Here is a 24,299-nt window from a genome sequence, read left to right as displayed (position 1 = left end):
TAATAACGGCATTATACAAATGTTATATTTTAATGAGAACGTAACTGAAAATTCACAAAATAATTACGTCACTAAGCATTTTGTTTAAAATGTAATAGTAGCGACTACGGGTTCACAGTATCATCAGTAATTGTGTCATTTCGGGTCTAAGTGATGTCTATTCCATCTTCGTGAAAAGCGTTTGTGGACACATGTATTGTTTTTGTTAATTGTCGCTATAAGCAGACCAGCATACGGCTCGATTGATGGTTAATAGTTATCATGACGCCTTCAGCTCTAACACTAGGAGCAGGCTTAGGGACCCCGGTAACCGGACGACTCGTCGAACTCGACAAAGAGGTCGACGTGCAACCTAACCCATGCATCAGCGCGCTGAGTTTCTCGCCGGATCTTCTTAGCGGGTCGCGATTCCGATCCGGTAGTAGATTCATTCGGGAAGCAGCTGCTCTTGAATTGTTAGGTCTCCTTCGGAGGCGCTCGGGCAGTTGTTAGCAAATCCCACCCCTTCTGGCTGAACCTTTGCTCGCCCACCTACCCTGGTGAAACTCTAAAGGCCTCCGGGCCACCAGTGATCTTTCAATCATAAAAAATAAATAATGGTCATCATGGCTAATGGATCGCAATTCACACAAAACAGCTAAACCGTTGTTTACTGAAATTGCTTTTTTTTATGGAAAAATTCGTACCTTTCTGTGGAATTCCAACCCCGATAGAGACGCATCGTTTGATACACTTATCATGTTCTGAAGATAATTATCTCGTACTATATTTTTTTTTTTTTTTTTTTTATTGCTTAGATGGGTGGACGAGCTCACAGCCCACCTGGTGTTAAGTGGTTACTGGAGCCCATAGACATCCACAACGTAAATGCGCCACCCACCTTGAGATACAAGTTCTAAGATCTCAAGTAAAGTTACAACGGCTGCCCCACCCTTCAAACCGAAACACATTACTGCTTCACGGCAGAAATAGGCAGGGCGGTGGTACCCACCCGCGCGGACTCGCAAGAGGTCCTACCACCAGTAATTACGCAAATTATAATTTTGCGAGTTTCATTTTTATTACACGATGTTATTCCTTCACCGTGGAAGTCAATCGTGAACATTTGTTGAGTACGTATTTCATTAGAAAAATTGGTACCCGCCTGCGGGATTCGAACACCGGTGCATCGCTTCAACACAAATGCACCGGACGTCTTATCCGTTAGGCCACGACGACTTTTTTTTTTTTTTTTTTTTTTTTTTTATTGCCTTTGTAGGCAGACGAGCATACGGCCCACCTGATGGTAAGTGGTCACCGTCGCTCATGGACGTCAGCAATGCCAGGGGCAGAGCTAAGCCGCTGCCTACCATAAAGTACTCTCCGCAAGCCTCGTTTGAAGAAGGACATGTCATAGCGCTCGGAAAACACCGTGGAGGGGAGTTCATTCCAAAGCCGGATGGTACGTGGCAAAAAAGATCTTTGGAAACGCACTGTCGATGAACGCAGCGGTTCCAGATAATATGGATGAACTCTGCTCCGATGGCGGGAGGTGCGATGATAAAAAGGAGATGAGGGAATCATCTCGAATAATTCCTCAGAGCATTCCCCATGGACCATGCGGTATAAAACACAGAGAGAACCGAAGTCCCTCCGTAGACCCAAAGGTTCCAAGCGATCCGCGAGAGCAGGACTATCGACCATCCGAACAGCCCGTTTCTGTATGGAGTCAAATGGAAGTAGCTGGTATTTGGGAGCCCCGGCCCAGAGGTGAGAGCAGTACTCCACGCGAGGTCGGACCTGCGCCTTATAAAGCGCAAGTCTCTGTCCAGGCGTGAAATACCGCTTCGCTCTGTTGAGAACTCCCAACATTTTAGAGGCCAATTTGGCTTTACCTTCCAAATGACTCCGAAACTGGACATCGCTCGAAATATCGACCCCCAGAATCCCGATACTCGCGGAAAGCTGCAGGGATACTCCTTGGAATTCCGGCGCCATGACAAAAGGGTCCTTCTTCGCAGTGAACGCGCAAACCTGTGTCTTCAATGGGTTAAACTGAACTGAATTCAGTTCACCCCACTTGGAGACCCGCCCCAGAGAGTTCTCCACTTCAGACACAAGTTTTAATCGCCTCTCGTGTACAACGCTTCGAGAGAGACTCTGATCGCCGATATATCGCGCATCCCCCGTGCTATCATCCGCATAGCAATGCATGCCATCAATAGACAGCATGTCATTGATATGCAGTATGAAAAGCGTGGGGGAGAGCACCGAACCTTGTGGAACACCAGCGTTGATGGTCATGGTATCGGAGCAGCAGCCGTCGACGACAACTGTGATGCTCCGTCCATCCAAAAAGCTAGCGATCCACTTGCAGAGTCCCTCAGGGATCCCGTATGCTGGAAGCTTCGATAGAAGTGCCCTATGCCAGACCCTGTCGAAGGCCTTCGCGATATCAAGGCTCACAGCGAGAGCCTCGCCCTTGCTTTCCAAGGCTTCAGCCCATTTATGTGTGAGGTATACAAGAAGATCGCCAGCTGAGCGACCATGACGGAAACCGTACTGCCGGTCACTGATCAGCTGGCGATCCTCAAGATACTTAAGAAGTTGGATGTTTATGATTCGCTCCATCACCTTGGAAAGCAAGGAAGTTATCGCGATAGGTCTGTAATTCGAGGGGTCCGACCGGTCACCCTTTTTGGGGATAGGGTGGACATGAGCAGTCTTCCATGAAGACGGAACCCTGTTGGTATTGTACGAGAGGCGATATAGACGCGTTAGCGCGGGTGTCAACTCAGGGGCGCATGTTTTTAGAACCACTGCAGGAATGCAATCTGGCCCACTCGACTTATGGACATCAAGAAACCGAAGCTCCTGTCTGACCGCACGCTGTGTGATGCGAATCTCAGGCATGGAGCTGTCACACCGGGAGATGTTGGGCGGCGTGGCTCCCCCGTCATCCAAAGTCGAGTATGAGGCAAAGAGCTTGACCAGAAGGTCAGCCTTCTCCTTCGCACTATGAGCCAGACTGTCATTGGACTTACGCAGTGGTGGAAGGCTAGACCTGCAGAAGTTACCTTCTGCAGCCTTAGCCAGCGACCAGAAAGCACGGCTCCCAGAGGGATAGCTATTCAGTCGCTCGCCAATTCTGGCAACGTGCTCCGACTTCGCCTTGGCAATAGCCTTCTTATAGAACCTAGAGGCGGCGTTAAATTTCCGCCTTTTCTCCGAGATATCAGGATCCCGGCATCTCCTAGCAACATTAAATGCCACGTATGCAGACCGCTTGAGGCGTGCAGCATCCCTACTGGCTTTATTATACCAGGGTTTGCTGCGACCCCCAACGGGCACCTCAGAAGAAGGAATGAATAATTCCATTCCCTGAAGCACCACGTCTTTAAGTCGGTCCGCACAGACGTCAGGATCATCGGAGGAAAAGCAGAGCCGCCCCCATGGGTAGGATGCGTAAAATTCACGCATTCCATCCCAGTCTGCTGACCTGTACCGCCAAACTCTTCGAAACCCGGTCGTCGTTCGACGACTAGGACGAGAGAGTGGTATGGCAGCACGGATAAGGCAGTGATCAGACGATCCGAGTGGAGCGTCGACCACCACACTGTATCCAGCTGGGTGAGTGGTCAGCAGAAGGTCCAACAAAGAAGGCTCGTGCCCCTCAATGTCTGGGACACGGGTGGGCTGTGTCACCAGTTGAGAGAGGCCGTAGGACAAGGCGAAATCGTAGGCAGCCCGACCCGGGAGGTCAGTGGTTCTGGACCCCAACCACTCCTGGTGATGAGCGTTAAAGTCACCAAGGACCACCACCTCCGCAGATGGGTACTGCTCAAGCACGCGGTCAGTCTCCTCTTGTACATGCTCAAACAGAGCTGACCCCGCATCACTGCTGTGAGACCTGTACAGGCAAGCGTAGACTCGGGTACAGCCCCCATAGTCCACGCGTAGCCACAAGAGGGACAGGTCCCGTTGCTCGAGGCCCCGAAGCCGACGACAGCAGACATCTTCCCGGATAAACACGCACACCCCGGCTTTACGCAGGAAGGTGTGCTCCAATGCGTAGCCGGGGTATCCGAGGTACGACGTATCATCCGGGGCAGATATCTGCGTCTCAGTCAGGAAAAAGAGGGCAGGCTGCGCCGTCTCAAGGTGGTGATGTACGGCGTCAAGGTTACTGTGTAGGCCCCTGACATTGCTGAAATCCACATTAAACGTGGAATGGGGATCCGCCGAAAAAACTCTTTTTCTTTTGTCGACTTTCATGATAGATAATTTTAGTTGGAGAGTAAGGATTTGGAGAGGTAGGATGCTAGAGGTGAGATCAAGGCAATACCTGAATAAAGCGCAGGGCACAATGAACACTCGATCCGGGGGTGCGCGAGAAGCTGACGCAGGGCATGGAAGGGCCCCCAGTCCACCCTGCATACGATCGCCGGGATCCACTCCGGTCTCCGACTCCGGCACGACGACCGCATGACAGGATTTTACACCGGTTGGCGGGACAGCTTCCTGGGGCGGAGTTTAGTTGTGACACCCAGGTTCAGGTCCCCTACTGACCGGCGGGCGGCGGCAGGCACCGTTTCACTGGGTCTCCCTATACCCCCGTCAGCAACCCACGCCCCGCGGACTTGCGCGCACGTTTGCTCTGCATGTTCCAAGTATCACCAAGATTCACCCCCAACAACGAGGAGGAAAGGAAAGGAATAGAACTGGCTCTCCAACCCACATGCCGGAACACAGCTAGGCTATTTGGCGGCAGACTCTAGTTGGAGGGTGGTCGCCAGCCAGTCGGACTAGGTCCTACCACCGATTAAATCCATTATAATAATGGCAACAATACATAGGGATTTTTAATTCCTAAGTTTCAGTACTGTTGCGGTCGTACCCTGTACGTCATGGTAAGCAGATAATCGAATACACCACTAATTGCTAAACTGTAGAATAGATGTGTGGATTGCTTTAATGATAGAACACGGAGAGACTCCTTGCGCTCTATTATCATCGCCGACAAGATAATCGGTCAAATGATGGCCACATACATCTAGAGTCGATGACCATACGTAATCTTAGGACTTGATATACAAGTATAATATGTCAATTAATCACACAAAGTGCCTTCCTGCAATGTTTCTTCTAACTCTCTCTAAGGCTCATGTTAGAAGAGGGTCACCGTGATGCCTGAAAAGAGTGCTCCCAAGCAATAAGTTGATAATCGCTTGATTGTGTATATACATATCTTTTCAATATTTTCCCCGCTAACCCCAATTTTACTTTACTTTTACACAACCAACGCTACCTATTTATTTATCTATTAATGTAATCCTGTTGTTACAAAACGAACTTTACTATTATGGAAGATACGGTTCACATTTAAGGAGGTGTGAAGAATTTCTCCGACGATTTTGGTCCGACATTCCTCAGACACCTTGAGTTAATGTTGAGGTTTCTTCATACGAGATATCTGTTACATAAAAATTTGGGGAAAAATTAGACCACACCATCTCAGAAGAACATAAATCGGAAATTTCCTAAACTGCCTCCGATATTAATAATGACACTACTGAATATTTGAAATCCCACTACATTGGTCTGAAGAATGAAATGCAAATTGGTACCAGAGCTGTTCTACCCGGTAAACCACGCGATTACTACATGACAGAAATAGACAGGATCGTATTATTGAGACATCTTGTGAGTCTGCACAAGATTCTCTATCGACACCAGCAATAAACTCATATCTATACTAACTAGAGGTCCCGCAGTAGTCGAAATTCGACTATAATTACTTGGAAATGTAAGTTTGTACACTATTATGATTGTATTTTATACTTCTATAATCACAAATTTCGTCAAGGCTACACTATAAAAAAATATTAATAAAGACAAACAATATTTAATCTATTCTCAATTTGATCACAGACGTCAAGAACAAAAGTTTGACAATAAATAGTATGCATGCGTGTGTGCGTCGAGTACATGGTATGTAGTGTGTGTAATGTTTTCTTTATTGATTTAATGTATCTTTTATGCATTATTTTAAAAAAATATTAACATTGTGCACTTCTTCTCTATATTCTCTATAAGTGTGCAAAATTTCATACTCCTCCGTCCGCGCAATTTTCGTAAAAAGGGATACAAAGTTTTTGCTTCACGTATTAATATATCTTAATATATATAAATCTCGTGTCACAATGTTTGTCCTCAATGGACTCCTAAACCACTTAACCGATTATAATAAAATTCGCACACCATGTGCAGTTCGATCCAACTTGAGAGATAGGATGGTTTTTATTTCGATGAATGGTCGCAATATTTATTAATTAACAATAAAATGATTTCTTATGTTGATTTTTGTTATTAATTGTAAGTTTCATAAGTCTAAAACAGATGGCGCCTTAAATCAGTTTTTACAGACAATTGTTATACTGTGACTTTAATATCTCATAGATGGCGTTGTGCTAAAAATACCAATGTTTCACATAAGCTACAATTTAATGGCATAAGCACCACGTGTTTCTGAGGCTAAAGTATAAGTGAAATTTATTTCGTAGTAAACGCAATACAGTGAAATCCAATTGTTCTTACGTTGTAAATTTTTGGTATTAGCATAGGTGGCCGCGAGTTATTTAGAAACAAAAACCTAAGCCACAGCCACAGCAACGTGTGGCCGGGTCCGCTAGTAGATATATAAATCTACAGTGGTTTTTACGAATGTCCCGTTATAACTACTGAACCATGCATCCGATTGACTTGAGACTTGGTATCAATGTAGAAAATACATGTACTTAATGGATAGGCTAATATTTATATGAGTGTTGGATCCCCTACACCTGTTGCGGGGGCGCTAATGATGAGAATCTTTGTGAGGGTGAGAAATAATAATGTTAATTTTAAATGCCCAGCGAAGCGGACGGGTACAGCTAGTTTCTTATAAAATTGTAGAGAAAGTTTATAAGACAACAAAGCATCCTGTGCTACGTACTTATGCCGCTGGTTTCGCGTTTAAATTCAAACTAACAAAATAAAATGAAGTTCAAAGAAGATTGTATGGCACGAAACAAAACAGATAAAAAAATGTAAACCGCGCCTTGGACCGGTTTAGGCGAGTCTTGAATAATTTCACTATAAGTATATAACTGTGAATGTTTGGAACTTGTGTTATTAACTGGAGCTGTATCGTCTTTATACTATACGAAATTATTTAGATACAACGTGCGTCATCTGGTTTCATTCTTTTTTTTTTTTACTAAAAATAAATAGAAAAAACCAGTACTCTGTCATACAAAAAAAGGAATATCTTAATATACCCACCATAAATAGTTTTAATTCTTCTGTCCGTGGATATGTTAGGGAGTTCTTCCTACACGGCTGGACTGATTTTTATTAAATTTTAGGTTTTTTTTGTGTGGATTGAAGAATGGTATAGTTACAAAATTCGGTCCACTACAAAAAAAAGGTATTTTATAATAAAGTTTTGAAATTTTTGGGTTTAGGATGTGTGTACAGGAAAAAGTCCCTTCGAGTCCGCTAGTAATATATAATAATAATATATAACCCTCCTCACCGTAAAATACATCTTTACCAAAAATCACTCCCAAATATAGCCAGTCTACAATTACCATTCTCATTCAAAGTATACAATAATATATAAAATGCGAAAGCTCAAAATGTTTACATGTTTATTTACTCAATTAAGTAAAATGGCTGAACGCAGATTGAAATAAAATTTCGTACTAACATAGTTAACAACATAACAACTAGATTAACAAATCCGGATACATCTGCAAAGTATAATAAAGACGGAGAAGTCCTTGCTGATTCCTAATTTTCCGTCCCAACGGATTTAAAAATCTTTATTGCATTTATTGAAATTGAAACGTTTTCGTGCTCGCTTCGAGAAAATATGACGGAGAGACGCGATAATATGGTATTTAAAAAACCTTATCTTAATATATATATTTTTTTAAAGGGATTTTATGACCTGGTAGTTAAGACCTTTAGGTCATGTCTTATTTTAATTTATATTCATATTTTTATGAAAAGTGATAATATGGAGTGAAATGAAATGAAACGAAACGAAATAAAATGAAGATGATTATTTTGAGTCGTTAATCAACTGTGATGAAATGAAATGATATGGGTTGAAATATAATCTCAGTAAAATGGTGGTCATTTACTGAGATATTTTCAGTAGACTTTTTGAAGGATCCCCAGAAGTTAATTCCAGCGGCTTTGTTTCATTTTCCCACATTTGTGCACTGTCACAGATATTAAACAGTTAATAAACAACCATTATTACACATTTAAGCCCGAAGAAACACTAAATAGACAAAATAAAATAAATCACGCAACTTCACTCCTCGCGTTCCCGCCTAAAAGTCTATCTTAATATCTAACCTAATTCTGGGTAGACAGGTTTTATTTTAATTCGAAGCCCGTGACTAGAGCCCGTGGACTTGGCAATACTATTGGCACAAACTGAAATACATTTAAAAACTACAAATGTTTGCAGAACATCCATCGTACATTTGAGCTGTAAAGTCTAATTATTTTACGCAGATACAGACATGATGGTGCTAAACGACTCCATACTAAGATTTTCTCCCGTCATTCGATGTATTCCTTGAGTAAGTCCGAGTAAACCTGACTAATGTTCCATGGGTTTCGTGTTCGATTCTGGGTCGGAGTTAGGATTTTAAGGTCCTGGTGTACTTGGGGGAAATCCTACGGCCGTACAATGTGTAGAACGAATGCTTCGATTTTAGCGTTTAATACTTTTTAAATCCTATAATTTATAATGCTTGAGTCCGAATACTAGCAAGACTGCAACATGAATGACCGTTGTTTGTCTTAACCCAATAGACGCCAGCCCAACATCATGTGCATGGCAACCCTGAGATATTTGCTTCAATTACTCGAGTGCTTCTAGCGCAAGACTCTCCTGGCGGATGTTTTTATTGCTCGACTTAGATGACAATTTATAAACGCAACTATTTTTCAATTATTTTAATACCAGTCGCCTAGATAACATGAATCCGAGTAAAGAGTTTGCATGAGGTTGTTAGGATCAAATTGTGGTTAAGAAAATTATTATTGATATAAACAGATTAACTCGCAGCTCACATACATCAATAACATAATAATTTAAGGGTCATAAAGCTTCTCAATGAAATGAGAAACGACCTAAGTAGGTCTCAATGGTTCGCCTTTTTAATAAAACTTTTAAAATCAACCACAACGTGTGACATAAATGGTTACTGCATTACTGCATTACGGCTGAAATAGGCAGGGTCCTACCACCAGTGATTACGCAAATTATAATTTTGCGGTTTTGGTTTTTATTATACGATGTTATTCCTTCACCGCGGAAGTCAAATGATATAGATGAAGTCAGCAGATGAATGAACAGCCTACAAACAGCCTTTCGTAATTCATCAAAAATCTCTATCTCGTCTCTAGTTCAGAGATTTGCAATTCCGAACTGTGATCCCACTGAGCCACGGCATAATATGTTGTATCTGTATTGCAATAACGGAAATGCGGTTGTGGGCGTGACCTATAAGTGCTCTTTGTGGTTTATAGGGTTTCATTATATGTACTTTCTCACGGTGTTACTTTTGGGAAATTGTTCAACATGGTCTTAGGCTAGCCACAATATTATTTGTTGAGGTCAAAACGAGATGAAAAGTGGGTTTTGTTGGTGCAAATCATATTCACTGGGCATACGGCCGTGAATCGAAAACTACAACAGGCCATATACGTCAGAAGTGGTTGCACGAATCCGGCCACGTCTAGCTGCTACTGCTAGATTCTTCTGACGCTTTTTATGGATTTCATGTCTCAAGAGAGTTCATTTCCTTAATGTATGGTGGTGCTCATATGCAGCTGTTATAGATACGGGCAGAGCGGTGATACTTAGCATTTAACATTGAAAGAATGAAAATTCGAAGGCACTACTATAATATTTCACTATTAATGTAATTAACCTGAAAAGTAACCCAGCGATTAGCATACCGTTACATTTTTTTACGATGCAAGCTATTAATAGACGGTAAATCATTGAAAACTTAAGTCAATTTTAAAGAAAAATAATGAATGTTAATAACGCGGTGCGATCTTCGGCATATAAATATAATAATAACGATATATACGATGTCTAACGGCAGCTATCATACGAATTCCGGGGAAGCATTGAATCGCGCTGATGATGTTTTTAAAATATTTTACATAATATAAATGTGTATATAACAACAACAACGTTCAGTTGATCAGCCTACAGATCATTAACACCCACTCGCTCGATAAAAATCTTCTCTTTCGTTGGTGTATAGAAAAAAGCACCGATTTCACTGGTTCAAAATTGTGGAATGTTTTTTTTTATTGCTTAGATGGGTGAACGAGCTCACAGCCCACCTGGTGTTAAGTGGTTACTGGAGCCCATAGACATCTACAACGTAAATGCGCCACCCACCTTGAGATATAAGTTCTAAGATCTCAGTATAGTTAAAACGGCTGCCCTACCCTTCAGACCGAAACGCATTACTGCTTCACGGCCGAAATAGGCAGGCAGTGGTACCTACCCGCGCGGACTCACAAGAGGTCCTACCACCAGTAAATCTTTGGTGAATGTTTTTATATGGGAATAGTATATAATAAATTATGTTGCTCTTTAAAATTAAACTTTATTTTACTTAATATCTCTGTACATTGTAACAATCTTCATGCACTTACACTTTATCCTCGACCATAACGTATAATTTCATTAACTCTGACAGTTTAATGTAGCTTTGAGGATTTAACAGCTTTACAAAAATAATCTTAAGGCTATATCTGTATAAATTTGTAAATTGCGAGGTTTATGTTTAGACATATTGTCAGTTTGTGTGCAAAAACATTTATGTTTAGCTAGTTTATTTTGTCTGCCTTGACATATGATTTGTTATCGGTACATAGGCCTTTTTATGTTATCTAGACGCTTAAGTCGTCATTCCTATTGTAAATTAAAACATTTTATTATATTATTTTACATGAAATAACTTTTATTGGGTATTAAGTTTTATATAACAGTAATTTTATGAAATGTAGATTTTTAAATACTGTACCGTAATCACACTTCGAATTTAATCTCAGATTATTTTTGTTAACTCGTTGGTCTTTTGACTAATGATAGTGCCCACTGTACTACGTACTCCGGGCTACATTCCAAGTCAGAGTCAGTAACTCTGTCAAAAATATTTAATACTAGCGGCTCGCTCCGGCCGGCTCCGCTCGGGTCTTTAACAAAAATTTCAACGATATTTGACGCTTTTATTAATAGTTAAACATATGCTGTCCCGACACTTTTTGTAAATAATAATGTGTTCTACAAAGTCGTAGTACATTATTATTCTATCTTCAATAGTTTTCGCAGGGCACGCAATGTAAAGAATATTTTAGGTAATTTTTTTACACCTTGGGTTACATTATTAGAGCTTTAGTAAGGATCCCTAATTTTTTTATGTCACTCAGGAACAGTGTAGCTTCCAAACAGTGAAAGAAATTTTCAAATCGGTTCAGTAGTTTCGGAGCCTATTCAATACAAACAAACAAATCTTTCCTCTTTATAATATTAGTATAGGTTTAGTGTCTAGGTATATTTTCCCCCGCAAACACATAAAGTCAGCGTCAGAACGTTACCTAGATAAGACTATGCGTCATGATAATCGCCTTATCGTTGCCGCCGCTGACTACTCCCCGAATCCTGATCACGCAAGAGCCAGTCACCGTCGTCGCCCTAGACACGTCCTTACGGATCCATCAGATTTAATAACTCTTGCATTAGATGCCCTCAGCTCTAACACTAGGCTTGGGAACCCCGGTAACCGTACTCGTCGAACTCGGCAAAGAGTTCGACGTGCAACCTAACCCATGGATCAGCCCCCTGAGTTTCTCGCCGGATCTTCTCAGCGGGTAGTAGATTCATTCGCGCAGCTGCTCTTGAGTTGTTAGGTCTCCTTCAGAGGCGCTCGGGCAGCTGTTAGCAAATCCCACCCCTCCAGGCTGAGCCTTTGCTCGCCCGCCTGTTCTGGTGAAATTGGAAAGGCCTCCGGGCCACCAGTAATGCTTCAATCATAAAAAAAAATATATTTTTCAACGTGAAAAGTCTGTTCTTGCAGTTTGTGTCAAGTTACCCAAGTGCACATAAATTATATGTGATGTCGCTAATATCGTTATTTTTTTCAGCAGATCACATGAGTCCGAAACTGGATCATCATGTCGGCCGTGATGAGCACCCTCTCTATGATAAGCGGGGGCCGCCGGGCTCATCGGAAACCAGCTTCTAGGTAATTAAAGCTATAATTGAGGAAAATATAATTCCAAATCCTATCTACTTTGACCACAGTGAGATTCTGACCTCGTGTCGCATGATTATGAGCTCCGGTATACACTAACACCAAATGAACCGTGAGATCTTTTTTTTTAAGGGATTTTCTGACCTGGTAACTCAGACCTTTAGGTCATGTCTTATTTTAATTTATAAATCTTTTTTGTTATGAAAAATGATAATAAGGAGTGAAATGAAATGAAATGAAGATTTGAGACATTAATCAACTGGGATGAAATTAAATGACATAAGATGAGATGATATGGGATGGGATGAAATATAATCTCAGTAAAATGGTGGTGATTTACTGAGATATTTTTAGTAGACTTATTGGAGGATCCCGAGAAGTTACGTCCAGCCGCTTTGTTTCATTTTCCCACATTTGTGCACTTTCAGAGATAATAAACAGTTAATAAGCCACCGTTATTGCACATTTAAACCCGAAGAAACACTAAATTGACAAAATAAAACAAATCACACAACTTCACTCCTTGTGTTCCAGCCAAAAAATACACCGTGAGATCTCAGTATTTACAGCACACAAAAAATTAGTAGTTTTATTGATTGTTGGTAATTTTAAACAACAGTGAATAATACGTATTGTTCTGTAAATATATGAAATTGTAATAATAATATTACTAGTATCATACAAGTTTTGAGATGAACACCGCGCTCACCCACACAATATCTCTACTTATGGTAATATGAATTTAATATGATGTTGTAATATTCTATGTTGGAATTCCGATACAAGACAAGCAGCTTGTGGTAAAGGTTCGTATAAAGATCGATCGTACAAGGAACATTAAAAGAATTAAATCTACCACTGCATTACCGATCTCGGGTGCCCGCTTTCAGTCAGTAAATATCTACAGTTGGCATCATTGCGCCACTTTGAGAAGGCGGCACGACATGAGAACCCTCTTGTCATGGCCGCTGGGAATTACATACCCGATCCTGTAGACCGAACCTTACCGACATTTCCTTTACCCGAGCCTTTGTTTTTGAGAATTTATTTCATATTTTTTCTATTTGTGGCCTCAACGTACACACATTTAGTCCTAGTTTCATATTTCTAGATTCATACAATCGAAACATAGTTAGTCAACGAAAGCATCAAGTATCAAATATTTTGCAAAGTACTCTAGATATCATTTACAATTATTTCGGCGTCTCGTCATGGCTGACGTAACTCGAGATTTTAAAGAAAAACTATGGCCCAATTCCGTAACCTTGGACCGTTGGCTGAGTTTCAATATAGACTTATCATATTACTGTAGCCTTGAAAGTATCGTAGAACTTACAAAACAAAATAATTACTAAATAGTTTAGACTATATTCTTCTTATCGTTAATAAGCAGAGAGAACACAATAATTTCAATGTAATATAGCAATGTAAATGTTCCGTGCGAAAAAAATTAAAACCCATAAAATCATGAATAAAATCCGGTTCCAATAAGGAAGTTATTAATATCCGTCAAAGCCACAGCAAAGTGTAGCCGAAATTGCTTACCAGTTAATTATACGGACATTCAAAATCTGTTCACTAACGCTTTCCACCATTTTTTGTAATAACATACTCTTTATTCATCGATCTGTACAAAGTGTAATATTAGTAGGGCAGTAGGGATGAACTGGGTTTCCGTGGCGGTGGTGAGGGTAAAAAAAGAGATGGCGGTATCATCTCAACAAATGCCTTAGAGTCTTCGCCATGAAATATATTGTATAAAACACAGAGAGCACCAAAATCTCCGTAGACCCAGAGGTTCTAAGCTATGTGTGTACTCAGAATTATAAACCATCCAAATGGCCCTCTTCTGTTTGGGTTGAAACGAAAGTAATTCTTACTTAGGAAACTCGGCCCAGAAATAGCCCAGTGAAGCAACAGGGCAGCCCATGTTATAAGTCAACTTGGCCTTACCTTCCAAATGGCGCCCACACTGAACTCACACGTCACTTATCGTTTCTTACATTATATTTTAGCCTTAATATTAATCAATTAATCGTGCACTAAAAAGCTATTTTTCAACAGCAGTCGTAAGTCGGGGCAGTTCTCTGATGCTGGAGAGGACCGAAGCCGCAGCCACCATGACCTCAGCAAACAGCAGAGATCCGCGTCACTGGTGAGTCCATGCCATACTGTTCGCCAAATAACTGGCACGTCAGACCGAAGGCGGGCTGTCCGGAACCCGTCCAGACAGGTCCACATACTATCGACCTCAGAATATTCAACACTTCAAACTGCCTACACACCTAATCGCTTCACTTCAATAATAGCAATGCGCATTCACAATAGCAATTTTAAAAGCGTCACAACCTCTAATTAATTAAGAATCGCTAACAGATGGCCTTTGCAGTCGCTTACTTTTTTTTCCTGTAAGAGGCTATTCCAGATACGCCCGGACGGATAGGTAAACTCACGGGCTCAACCTGAGGGAATTTGTTAACACTAGCCCTAGCAAGAGCAGTGCTTCGTAGTATCTACCACCGGATCGGAATCGCGACCCACTGAGAAGATTCGGCGAGAAACTCAATGGATTGTGTCTGTGGGTTAATTCGCCCGATTCGAGCCCTTCGTCGCAAGCGATGGGTTCGACGAGGACGGTGACCGGTGCTTGTGGTACCTAAAAGCACCGTTAATGGATCGGGAGGATCAGTAATGACGTGTTTTGGGCTGTGACTATGGGTTAGTTCGTTCGTCGAACTCTTCGTCATCATCGACGAGCTCGACGAATGAAAATCTAATCATTAGGAAACAAATCTAAAATACAACCGATTTCACCCACACTGTAGATTACATATAGAATAAATAATTCGAACGTGAGAACGTCCGTACAAAAATTTGTGTTACAATAACTGAATAATACAAATATGATACCTACATACATAACATTTACACAACATATATCTACAACAATAAAATGACGTATAATATTATTTCACATGATTTAAAAACGGGATTGTTACAATGAAAACATGGTAATGACCGCCATTCAACAAAACTAATGTAGACTTCAAGAACTTACGTATATTGTTTGAAAACTGTTATTGGTGGTAGGACGTCTTGACCCGTCCGCACGGGTAGGTACCAACACTCTGCCTATTTCTGCCGTGAAGGGGAGGTTCGGTTTGAAGGGGAGGGGCAGCCGTTGTACTATAAAAACTAAGACCTTAGAACTCATATATCAAGGTAAGTAGTGGCATTTTACATCGTAAAAGTCTATGGCTCCGGTAATCACTTACCACCAGGTGGGCTGTGAATTCATCTACCCACCTACGCAATAGAATAAAAAAATCTCTGATTGAATGCAGCTAGTCGCATCAAGACTGAGAAAGATACATAATTAGACAACCGTGTGGCCGGATGATTTAAGGGTAGGACACGCTTATTCCAATGACTCTGATCGCGTCTCACAGCGTGGGCGGCAGCGTTAACGCCATGGTCGTGACCTATTAGATATCCTCTTCTAACGCCCGCAATAGAGAGAGATACATAAACCTACAAGATAGGCAAAGATGTGCGGTCGAGACCACTATTGAACCAAGAACCGTCTAGATTTATTACCTTACTTAAGGATTTGATCCAGTATATCTATATAAGGGCAAGAATTATGATTAAAAGCGATCTCTTCCAGACAAACACCGAATGAGACAATAATTTCATAAAGTTTATTAGGTATAATAATATTATTAATATCATTTACCAACATTTTGTATCTTAATTTAGAGGAGATTCACTGTTCCTTAAATTATTATATTTAACAGTCGTCTTCGGTAGCCCTAATATGGAAAAGAAAGTTCATCCCTCGATAATAGTACAATAGGAAAAAATTCATAATGATCGGATGAGTAATAAAGACTTGAGACCGAAACAAAAAAAAATCAAAAATCTCAAATTTTTTATTTTATTTTTATTGCCCTTGTAGGCAGACGAGCATACGGCCCACCTGATGGTGAGTGGTTACCGTAGGCCATGTACTTCAGCAATGCCAGGGGCAGAACCAAGCTACTGCCTACCGTCAAACCAACCCGTTACTCATTTTCGCAATATTAGTATAAAATGGATAAGATTTTTGTGTATTCTAAATAGATACATAATACATTAGGATTAGGATTATTAAATCATAATGATTAATTCCACGTGGCTCGCTGAGAATCGCGTCAAACCCACGGGCCATTGTAAGGAACCGTGTCGAGTTTATTTGTTGCCTATTGTTCATAGTAATATCGAATGTAATTTAGACAATTAATACAGAATTATATTACATAAATTAGTAGTTAACCTTCTGTAATGTTGTGACTCGCCCGGGTAAGTACCGCCTATGTTTCTCAAATGCAATAATGCCGCGAGAGGTAGTAAGATTTCGACCTCATATCTCAAGACTCAAGACGTAGTAAACTCCACATTGTTGTGGCGTAGCTATGCCCAGCCACGACATTGTGCCTGATTGGTTCTTATTATGTCTCCTATTGTTATACATACATATACGCAGTAATAAAAACAATCTACATAGAGATTTCACTTATGATTTTTTTACGAGTTAATCTAAGAAAGCTTAGAATTATTGAACACGGTCGTATATTGGTCATACTCTTATATATAGATACATGTTTTTTTTTTTAGTAAAACATACAACATTATAGCAGATAATGAAAATTTATACATGTTCCAAAAACAAATCCACTAATCACTAATATGATAAAACCGCTCAGCCGCACGCAATCAGATACCCGAAAACACAAGTCAAAATCAAACTAAACACAATAACAGTTTAGTTCAAAGCTATGCAAAAAGGAGTACACATGCTATATGCCTTATTTCTGTGAATTTAAGAAATCTTGAGAAGGTCTAATTTTAGGGCACAAGCTTTTAAAAGGATATAGATCGATTTATAAAAGTATTTAAAACGTGATCAGTTCTGCGTATGGAAATAACATAGGCGTATTCAGCTAACAGAGACGAGTTAGTAATGGAATGCTCTGGGAAGGAGAAAGCAGATTGCGTGCTCACGTGTCGATCGTGTACTTGTTGGATGTTATTCATGTTTCGTCGAATTACATGTTCAATAATAATTAGTAGTCACAGTAGTCATTGGCAACACATCTCATTAAATCCAAAAAAACATGCTCCGCAACTGGGAAAGCACCAGGAGGGCATATGTAGAAAAAACATCTGCCATTCAGTCAGGAAGGCTACTTATGTTTGCGGCAGGCAGCGGCTTGGCTCTGCCCCTGGCATTGCTGAAGTCCATGGGCGACGGTGACCATTCACCATCAGATGGGCCGTATACTCATCTGCCTACAAGGGCAATAAAAAAAACAAAAAGAAACACAAGTTTCCTTCATGGTAGGAACAAGCCGGAAGGTTGTGCCGATGTACTCATACGGGCTAACGCCATCAAAGTTACTGAAGATTATCATATGCGCAATTCAGTTAATCCGATTTGCTGTGTAATATGTAAATATTGTTTCTTAACGTAACCACAGTCGTCAACTGCAACACTCGTGATCAAAATCTTGATAGGACTGTCCGGTCTTTCAACTTCAAACCTAAACCCATCTTTGCCTCGCGGTAGAAACGGGCAGTTCTACCTTAGGAGCATCATCATCTATCTAGCAGTAGAATAAAATTATGACAAACAATAATAGTGTTTCTTTTTTCAGCAAACCTTGGAGGCCGGTGGTGGGGGCGTGGTCAACCTGGATAGTCTAGAGGCAAAGGTTAGTAAACCTTATTTCTTCTTCTTCTTAGTCGCATATTTCATTGCTGAAGGTCGTGTCCTTGAAAGGCCTTCGTGGGTCTTTGTACAATCTTCCACTTCGGTTTTCGGCTTCCCTCGGGGCGGCTGTAACAGAGAGACCATCGAGCGCGGTCATTTGATCCGACCTACGGCTTGGTGACTTGGTGACAGTCTCGTTTTTACGCGAAGTTGCTGGAGAATCGTTTGGTTTGTTCTGTTGGCGGTCCATGATATGCGGAGTAAAGTGAAAATAGTCAAGAGTACATGACATGACAAAAATTCCCAATTGGTATTATGAGTTTTATTAGGCAGTGCGTTACACTCTGTCATTATCGATATCCTTATGAACATGGCACGTTTGACGTGCAATAATACTTTGAACAGTCACTACTTATTATCAGTTGACAATTGAAAATTAGGCAAACAACCATATTTAATAAAAAATTAGAGTCAAATCCTACCTATCTAAAATGAGATTAGATAGAGGCCTAAAATAAGATTCCTGTACCATGAGCACCAGATGCGTTTAATAAAAACAGATATAGATATTGAATAACCAAGACAAGCAACCAAACCTGTTCATCACATGAACGACGTATGATGAACTACTGTGCCACCGAATTAGTCTATTTCCGCTAAAAACCCTTCACTATCTGCGGTGTCAATAAAATGTATACAGTTAAAAGCTTACAGAGATCAGCTTTAATACTCTCATAGTTTGCATTTCCGATGTTGGCATCTGAAAGCAACTTTTAATCAGAGCCCTGAAACTGCGATACTTTAAGACGAATATTTTTTTGTATGGAAACTAGCGACATCTTGTAGCGGATGCCCCTAAACTTATATGGTGTTGAAGTTAAGGCATTTAATTATTGTTTACACAGAAAATAAAAAATAATAATTCATCCAAATCTTCATTTGTTAAAGACAGGTGGGTGGCGCATTTACGTTGTGGATGTCTTAAGGTGGGTGGCGCATTTACGTTGTGGATGTCTATGGGTTCCAGTAACCACTTAATACCAGGTGGGCTGTGAGCTCGTCCACCTATCTATGCAATAAAAAAAAAAAAAAAAAAAAAAAAAGGACAAATTGATTAAATTTTATCAATTTGTGGTTTCTGTTTTACAAAATCCTTCATTAAAAATAAAATGTAGGGTAGGTAATATGTTACTCCCATCTACAGGAGGAAACTAATCGAAGCAAAGCCATCTAGTGGCCCACGCCCGTAAACATTTTTATTGAGTGCTAGGGTTTGCTTATCTATAACAAATTTATCTGTATTATCTATGCCTTTACTAACTGTCTTTAACGAACATTCTTAACTGCCTTCGTCATAAACATATTTTACACTCATGTATATGAGTACCGGCCTTAACATGAACATTATAACATTTAATTAAAACGCATTAACACCAGCTTCGTACTTTCGAGTCGTCACACTTTCTTTCGTTTGCTCTTTTTAATTTGTTAATTTTTGCCCATATCATTACTGGAGATGGCAATATATCTTAAATCATTATAAATCAACTACATTATTAACAATGGCGATTGTGAGCATGTGGTTTTTTTATTATCTAATGTGTAGTAAAACTAATATTTGTGTCGACTTTTTGGCGGGAACGCGAGGAGTGAAGTTGTGTGATTTGTTTTATTTTGTCTATTTAGTGTTTCTTCAGGTTTAAATGTGTAATAACGGTGGTTTATTAACTGTTTAATATCTGTGAAAGTGCACAAATGTGGGAAAATGAAACAAAGCCGCTGGACGTAACTTCTCGGGATCCTCCAAAAAGTCCACTGAGAAAATCTTAGTAAATGACCACTATTTTACTGAGATTATATTTCATCCCATATCATCTCATTTCATTTCATTTAATTTCATTCCAGTTGATTAATATCTCAAATTAATCATCTTCATTTCATTTCACTCCATAATATCATTTTTCATAAAAATATGAATATAAATTAAAATAAGACATGACTTAAAGGTCTTGGCTACCAGGTCATAAAATCCCTTATATATATAATATTTGTGTCTGTCTAGTTTGTTTCTTTCTGGTTGTTCCCTCAATGCTGAGGATCGTGACTGTATGTCAATCTTCTCTACTCGGTCCGGTTCTGCGCCATATGTACCGCTCCCTGTATCTGGCCTCCAGTCACCACCTTGAGTTAGTCCACCCATCTAGCTGGCGCCCTTCCTCTAGCGCGCTTCCCCTCCATTTGTCCGAGAATTATGAGTTTCTCCAGGCTGTGCAATGAGGATGGCATTATGTACCCAAAGTTTATTTGTTTATTTGTGTTCTAAGGGATAGTTTATGCGATTGTTTTGGAACTTTATACATACAGTACAGTACAGTACAGTGCGAAGTCGTCGTGGCCTAAAGGATAAGACGTCCGGTGCATTCGTATGAAGCGATGCACCGGTGTTTGAATCCCGCAGGCGGGTACAATTTTTTCTAATGAAATACGTACTCAACAAATGTTCGCGATTTACTTCCACGGTGAAAGAATAACATCGTGTTATAAAAATCAAACCCGCAAAATTATAATTTGCGTAATAACTGGTGGTAGGACCTCTTGGGAGTCCGCACGGGTAGGTACCACCACCCCGCCTATTTCCGCCGTGAAGCAGTAATGCGTTTCGGTTCGAAGGGTGGGGTAGCCGTTGTAACTATATTGAGACCTTAGAACTTATATCTCGAAGCGGATGGCGCATTTACGTTGTAGATGTCTATGGGCTCCAGTAACCACTTAACATCAGGTGAGCTGTGAGCTCGTCCATCCGTATAAGAAATAAAAAAAATAAAAAACAGTACGTCAGGGAATTTATTTGCTAAGGTACCGCTGGACGATAAATAATGTTTGCGCAATTTCAAGCTATGGCTCTACTAGTATTTCATATCATATCGAGGTGTTAAAAGCGATTTGGTTTAAGCGACATGTTTGCTACTTTACAGGAGAGCTAATGAAAGTTTAAAATTTTGAAAAAATATAAAAATAACAAAAAAGCTTCTTCAGTTGTTTGCATGGAGTAAGCTTAGTTGAAGTCCAATTAAAAACATCAAAATATTGGTGCCAATACTATTCTAGGTAACTTTAGAAAATATGTCTAAAATTAATAGGAAACAATGATGGTAGTATAAACACGCGCAATATGTGATTAGGCCGCGGTTTAGGTCACATATACTGGACCATGTGACCGGACGTAACGGACCGCGAGACTGTTTTAAGGATGTAGAACCGGTTATTGGTGTTTTTATTATTTAATTTGGTTCTTTCTGTATAATAGAGAGTGAAAGGTCGCATGGATTGAGGCGTAACTTAGAATCTTTGGGATATCCTACAAACATTACGAAAGCAGAATATTGCGTATTTTTATTGTCATATTATGCACTATGGTAATATTAATAACGTGCTGTCGTATATAATTTGCTTGAAATTAGTTTTATCTTCGGTTTTTGCGAGTGTTTGACCAGATTAAAACTAACGGTACGGTATTTATTACGTAAATGTCCAAAAAATTTGTTAACTATTCGAAGCTACGAAAATAACTAAGTGAAACTATGAATCAGTAACGAAACATTCTAAATTGAATGGACGTGAACTATTTTCTGGAAACCGGAAAATATCGAGCACGTTCTACTGTTGAACATCAAATATCATTCACGAAGATACCTTACTTCAACCAGGAATCAAATAACATACCTATTAATTTTAAAAATTATAATCTAAAAAAGATTCAAAACAGACTTCAAGATTGATACATAAAATAAGCTTAGCAACGGGTAGTTCCTCGAGTGTATCCTGTCAAACAGCAAAAATATTTCAAAATCTATCCACCAATGGCGGATCCAGGGGGGGAGGGTCGTGGGGGTCATGACCACCCCCTGAGCTGGGTCCAGGACTTAGGTGGACCACTAATTGAATATAATGATTTTATTTATATATTTTGTCACCATACAGATTTTATGTAAACTACATATCTTCAATATATTTTAATTAATTTAATATAATAACTTTGTATAATGGCAAACGTTTGGGAACGAACGCATGTAAATTTGACTACGTGACCCCCTCCTGGTGACAAAGCTGGATCCGCCCTTGCTATCCACACGTGACAGATCAATCGATGCAAATACATTTTAATGTGTAAAATACAGACAATCGAACGTAGAAACTCTTCCTTTTTGAAGTCGGCCAATAATTATTGCTTGAAAGTACTTTACGGCAAAAACGGGTGAGACAATGCAACAGCAGCACCTCCATTAAGAAATTATTCAATAATAACTTCACTTTACCATCACATAAGTGATTCAATTAGTTCGAATCCCGATCGAAGTCAGTTTTATTTGTTAAGGATATTGTCACTTGGTGTCTGGATCTATGTACTTTTGTTCTCGTCTTTTACATTTATGTCTCATCACTACATAGTATAAAAAAGTCGCTTTCTGTGTCCCTATATCCCTATGTATGCTTAAATCTTTAAAACTACGCAACGGATTTTGATGCGGTTTTTTTTAATAGATAGAGTGATTGAAGATAAAGGTTTATATGTATAATAACATCCATTAAATAGTGGAGAAATCAATAATAAATTACAGCTTCCGAAGCGAAGCGAGGACGGGTCGCTAGTTTATATAATAAATAAGACATAAATATAAAATAAACTTCAAATAAAATTTCATCAACTTCCTAAACGCATTAAATTCCACTTCCATATTGAGGTTGATACCTCGTCTCCCAACGCATACGAATTCAAAGAACTAGGTATATTATTTGTTGTATTCAGAGATATGTTATCTCAGGTGGGCTTGTAAATTGTCGTGTCGAGACGTAGTGACATTTAAATGCAGCAAAAAAGATAAGAAGCATTCGAGAAGGTTTTATTCACACTTTCATATAACTAATACGCTTTCATTTCCTTTTTTTAGTGTCATTACGTCTTATTAAATGTCTCATTTACGTAATATGTTTTTTCTTGAGCATCCGGGTGATGGAAGGCCGGCTATCCTCAACCCACGCTGGTTCTGACCCAGCGGGGTATTCCGTAGGATAGACCATTCTAACCGGCGCCATCTAGGCGGGCTTCGGATAGCCTGCCGACCGAGAGGGCTGGTGGTCGTGGCGCCGACGACCGCCAGTCCGGCGTCCCGAGGGGGAGGGTGATGGGAGAGATGTGCTCCGCACTAAACGCTTCACTTTCCCCCCTTTGCCTTTTTCATGAGTTTTGTCTCATGCGAGGTTTGGACGTTGGTTGTTGAGAGACAGGAGGTTTTAGTCGGTTCGACTCCGACATCCCCAGTGAAGGGCGGAAGTCCGGCGATTTCCTCCTGACAAAAAAATAATAATAAAAATTTGTCTACTTCCATAACGGTCAATTAATCACTATCACGAAGGTTTTCATGTTGAAGTTTCAATTAAATTAATTGACTGAATTTTACGTCCGAATGTCTATTACTAATAGTCAAGAATGGGAATTAAATCATAATTAAATCATAATTTGGGTAATTAAATAAGTCCGTTGAAAACATAACGAGAATCAGCTTACGTTTAGTTTTAAGATCTAAGAGTTTCAAGCTCTTTATGTGGACTGAGTGGATTGAGTGTGGCCAGCCTGCCTTTTCTTACTAAGCTAATTTCGTTACAGAAAAGTAGTTAAATATCACCACCTACCATGAGATATGAGTTCTAAGGTCTCAGTTTTTATAGTAGGTACAACGGCTGCTTTACCCTTCAAACCGAATTACTACTAGCAGAAATAGGCAGGGTGGTAGAACCTACCCGTGCGGACTCAAACGTCCTACCACCAGTAATTATGCAAATTATAATTTGGCGGGCTTGATTTTTATTACACGATGTTATTCCTTCACCGTCGATGTCAAGCAGTCAATAGGTCGGGCAAGGGCAATAGCCCGTACAAGTAATGTCTTCTCACAATTCGAAATTCTAAAATAGACCCACTAAAGACAACCTTAAGCCGTGAAGTCTACGACGTGAAGTGGTTTAAAGTTATTTTTTACTAGCGACCCGCCCTCGCTTCGCTTCGGAAACATGAAATTTTATTATTGATTATTTACGACATCACATTAGAAACCTCAAAAATAACAGTATTTCTCCACTATTTTTTGGATGCTGTAACACATATAAACCTTCCTCTTCAATCACTCTATCTATTAAAAAAACCGCATCAAAATCCGTTGCGTGGT

The 24,299-nt window shown here is 40.0% G+C and overlaps 1 protein-coding gene and 1 long non-coding RNA gene across 5 annotated transcripts in view; one reads left to right on the top strand and one right to left on the bottom strand.

The window, feature by feature from the left end:
* Positions 1–24,299, top strand: part of LOC105841811 (uncharacterized) — a 61,890-nt gene that overhangs the window by 14,400 nt on the left and 23,191 nt on the right. Inside the window, exons 2-4 of one of the 4 annotated variants that reach the window (XM_012691369.4) lie at positions 12,217–12,314; positions 14,391–14,478; positions 18,020–18,076. In XM_012691369.4, the coding sequence (XP_012546823.1) occupies positions 12,244–12,314; positions 14,391–14,478; positions 18,020–18,076 (216 nt within the window). In that variant the 5' untranslated portion in view covers positions 12,217–12,243. Of the gene's footprint in view, positions 1–12,213; positions 12,315–14,387; positions 14,479–18,019; positions 18,077–24,299 lie in introns of all 4 variants that reach the window. The other 3 variants (XM_038013183.2, XM_038013182.2, XM_021350009.3) reach the window with 3 other exon arrangements.
* LOC134199583 (uncharacterized) lies at positions 5,285–7,428 on the bottom strand. The gene is made up of 2 exons (XR_009974138.1): positions 7,303–7,428; positions 5,285–5,452 (listed from the first exon to the last, which is right to left on the bottom strand). It is a non-coding gene; the product is annotated as an uncharacterized LOC134199583 (long non-coding RNA).

This window comes from Bombyx mori, chromosome 10 (assembly GCF_030269925.1).
Source record: "Bombyx mori chromosome 10, ASM3026992v2".
Lineage (NCBI taxonomy): Eukaryota > Metazoa > Arthropoda > Insecta > Lepidoptera > Bombycidae > Bombyx > Bombyx mori.
The sequence above is the reverse complement of the archived record's forward strand: the minus strand, read 5'-3'. Positions and strand labels throughout refer to the sequence as shown.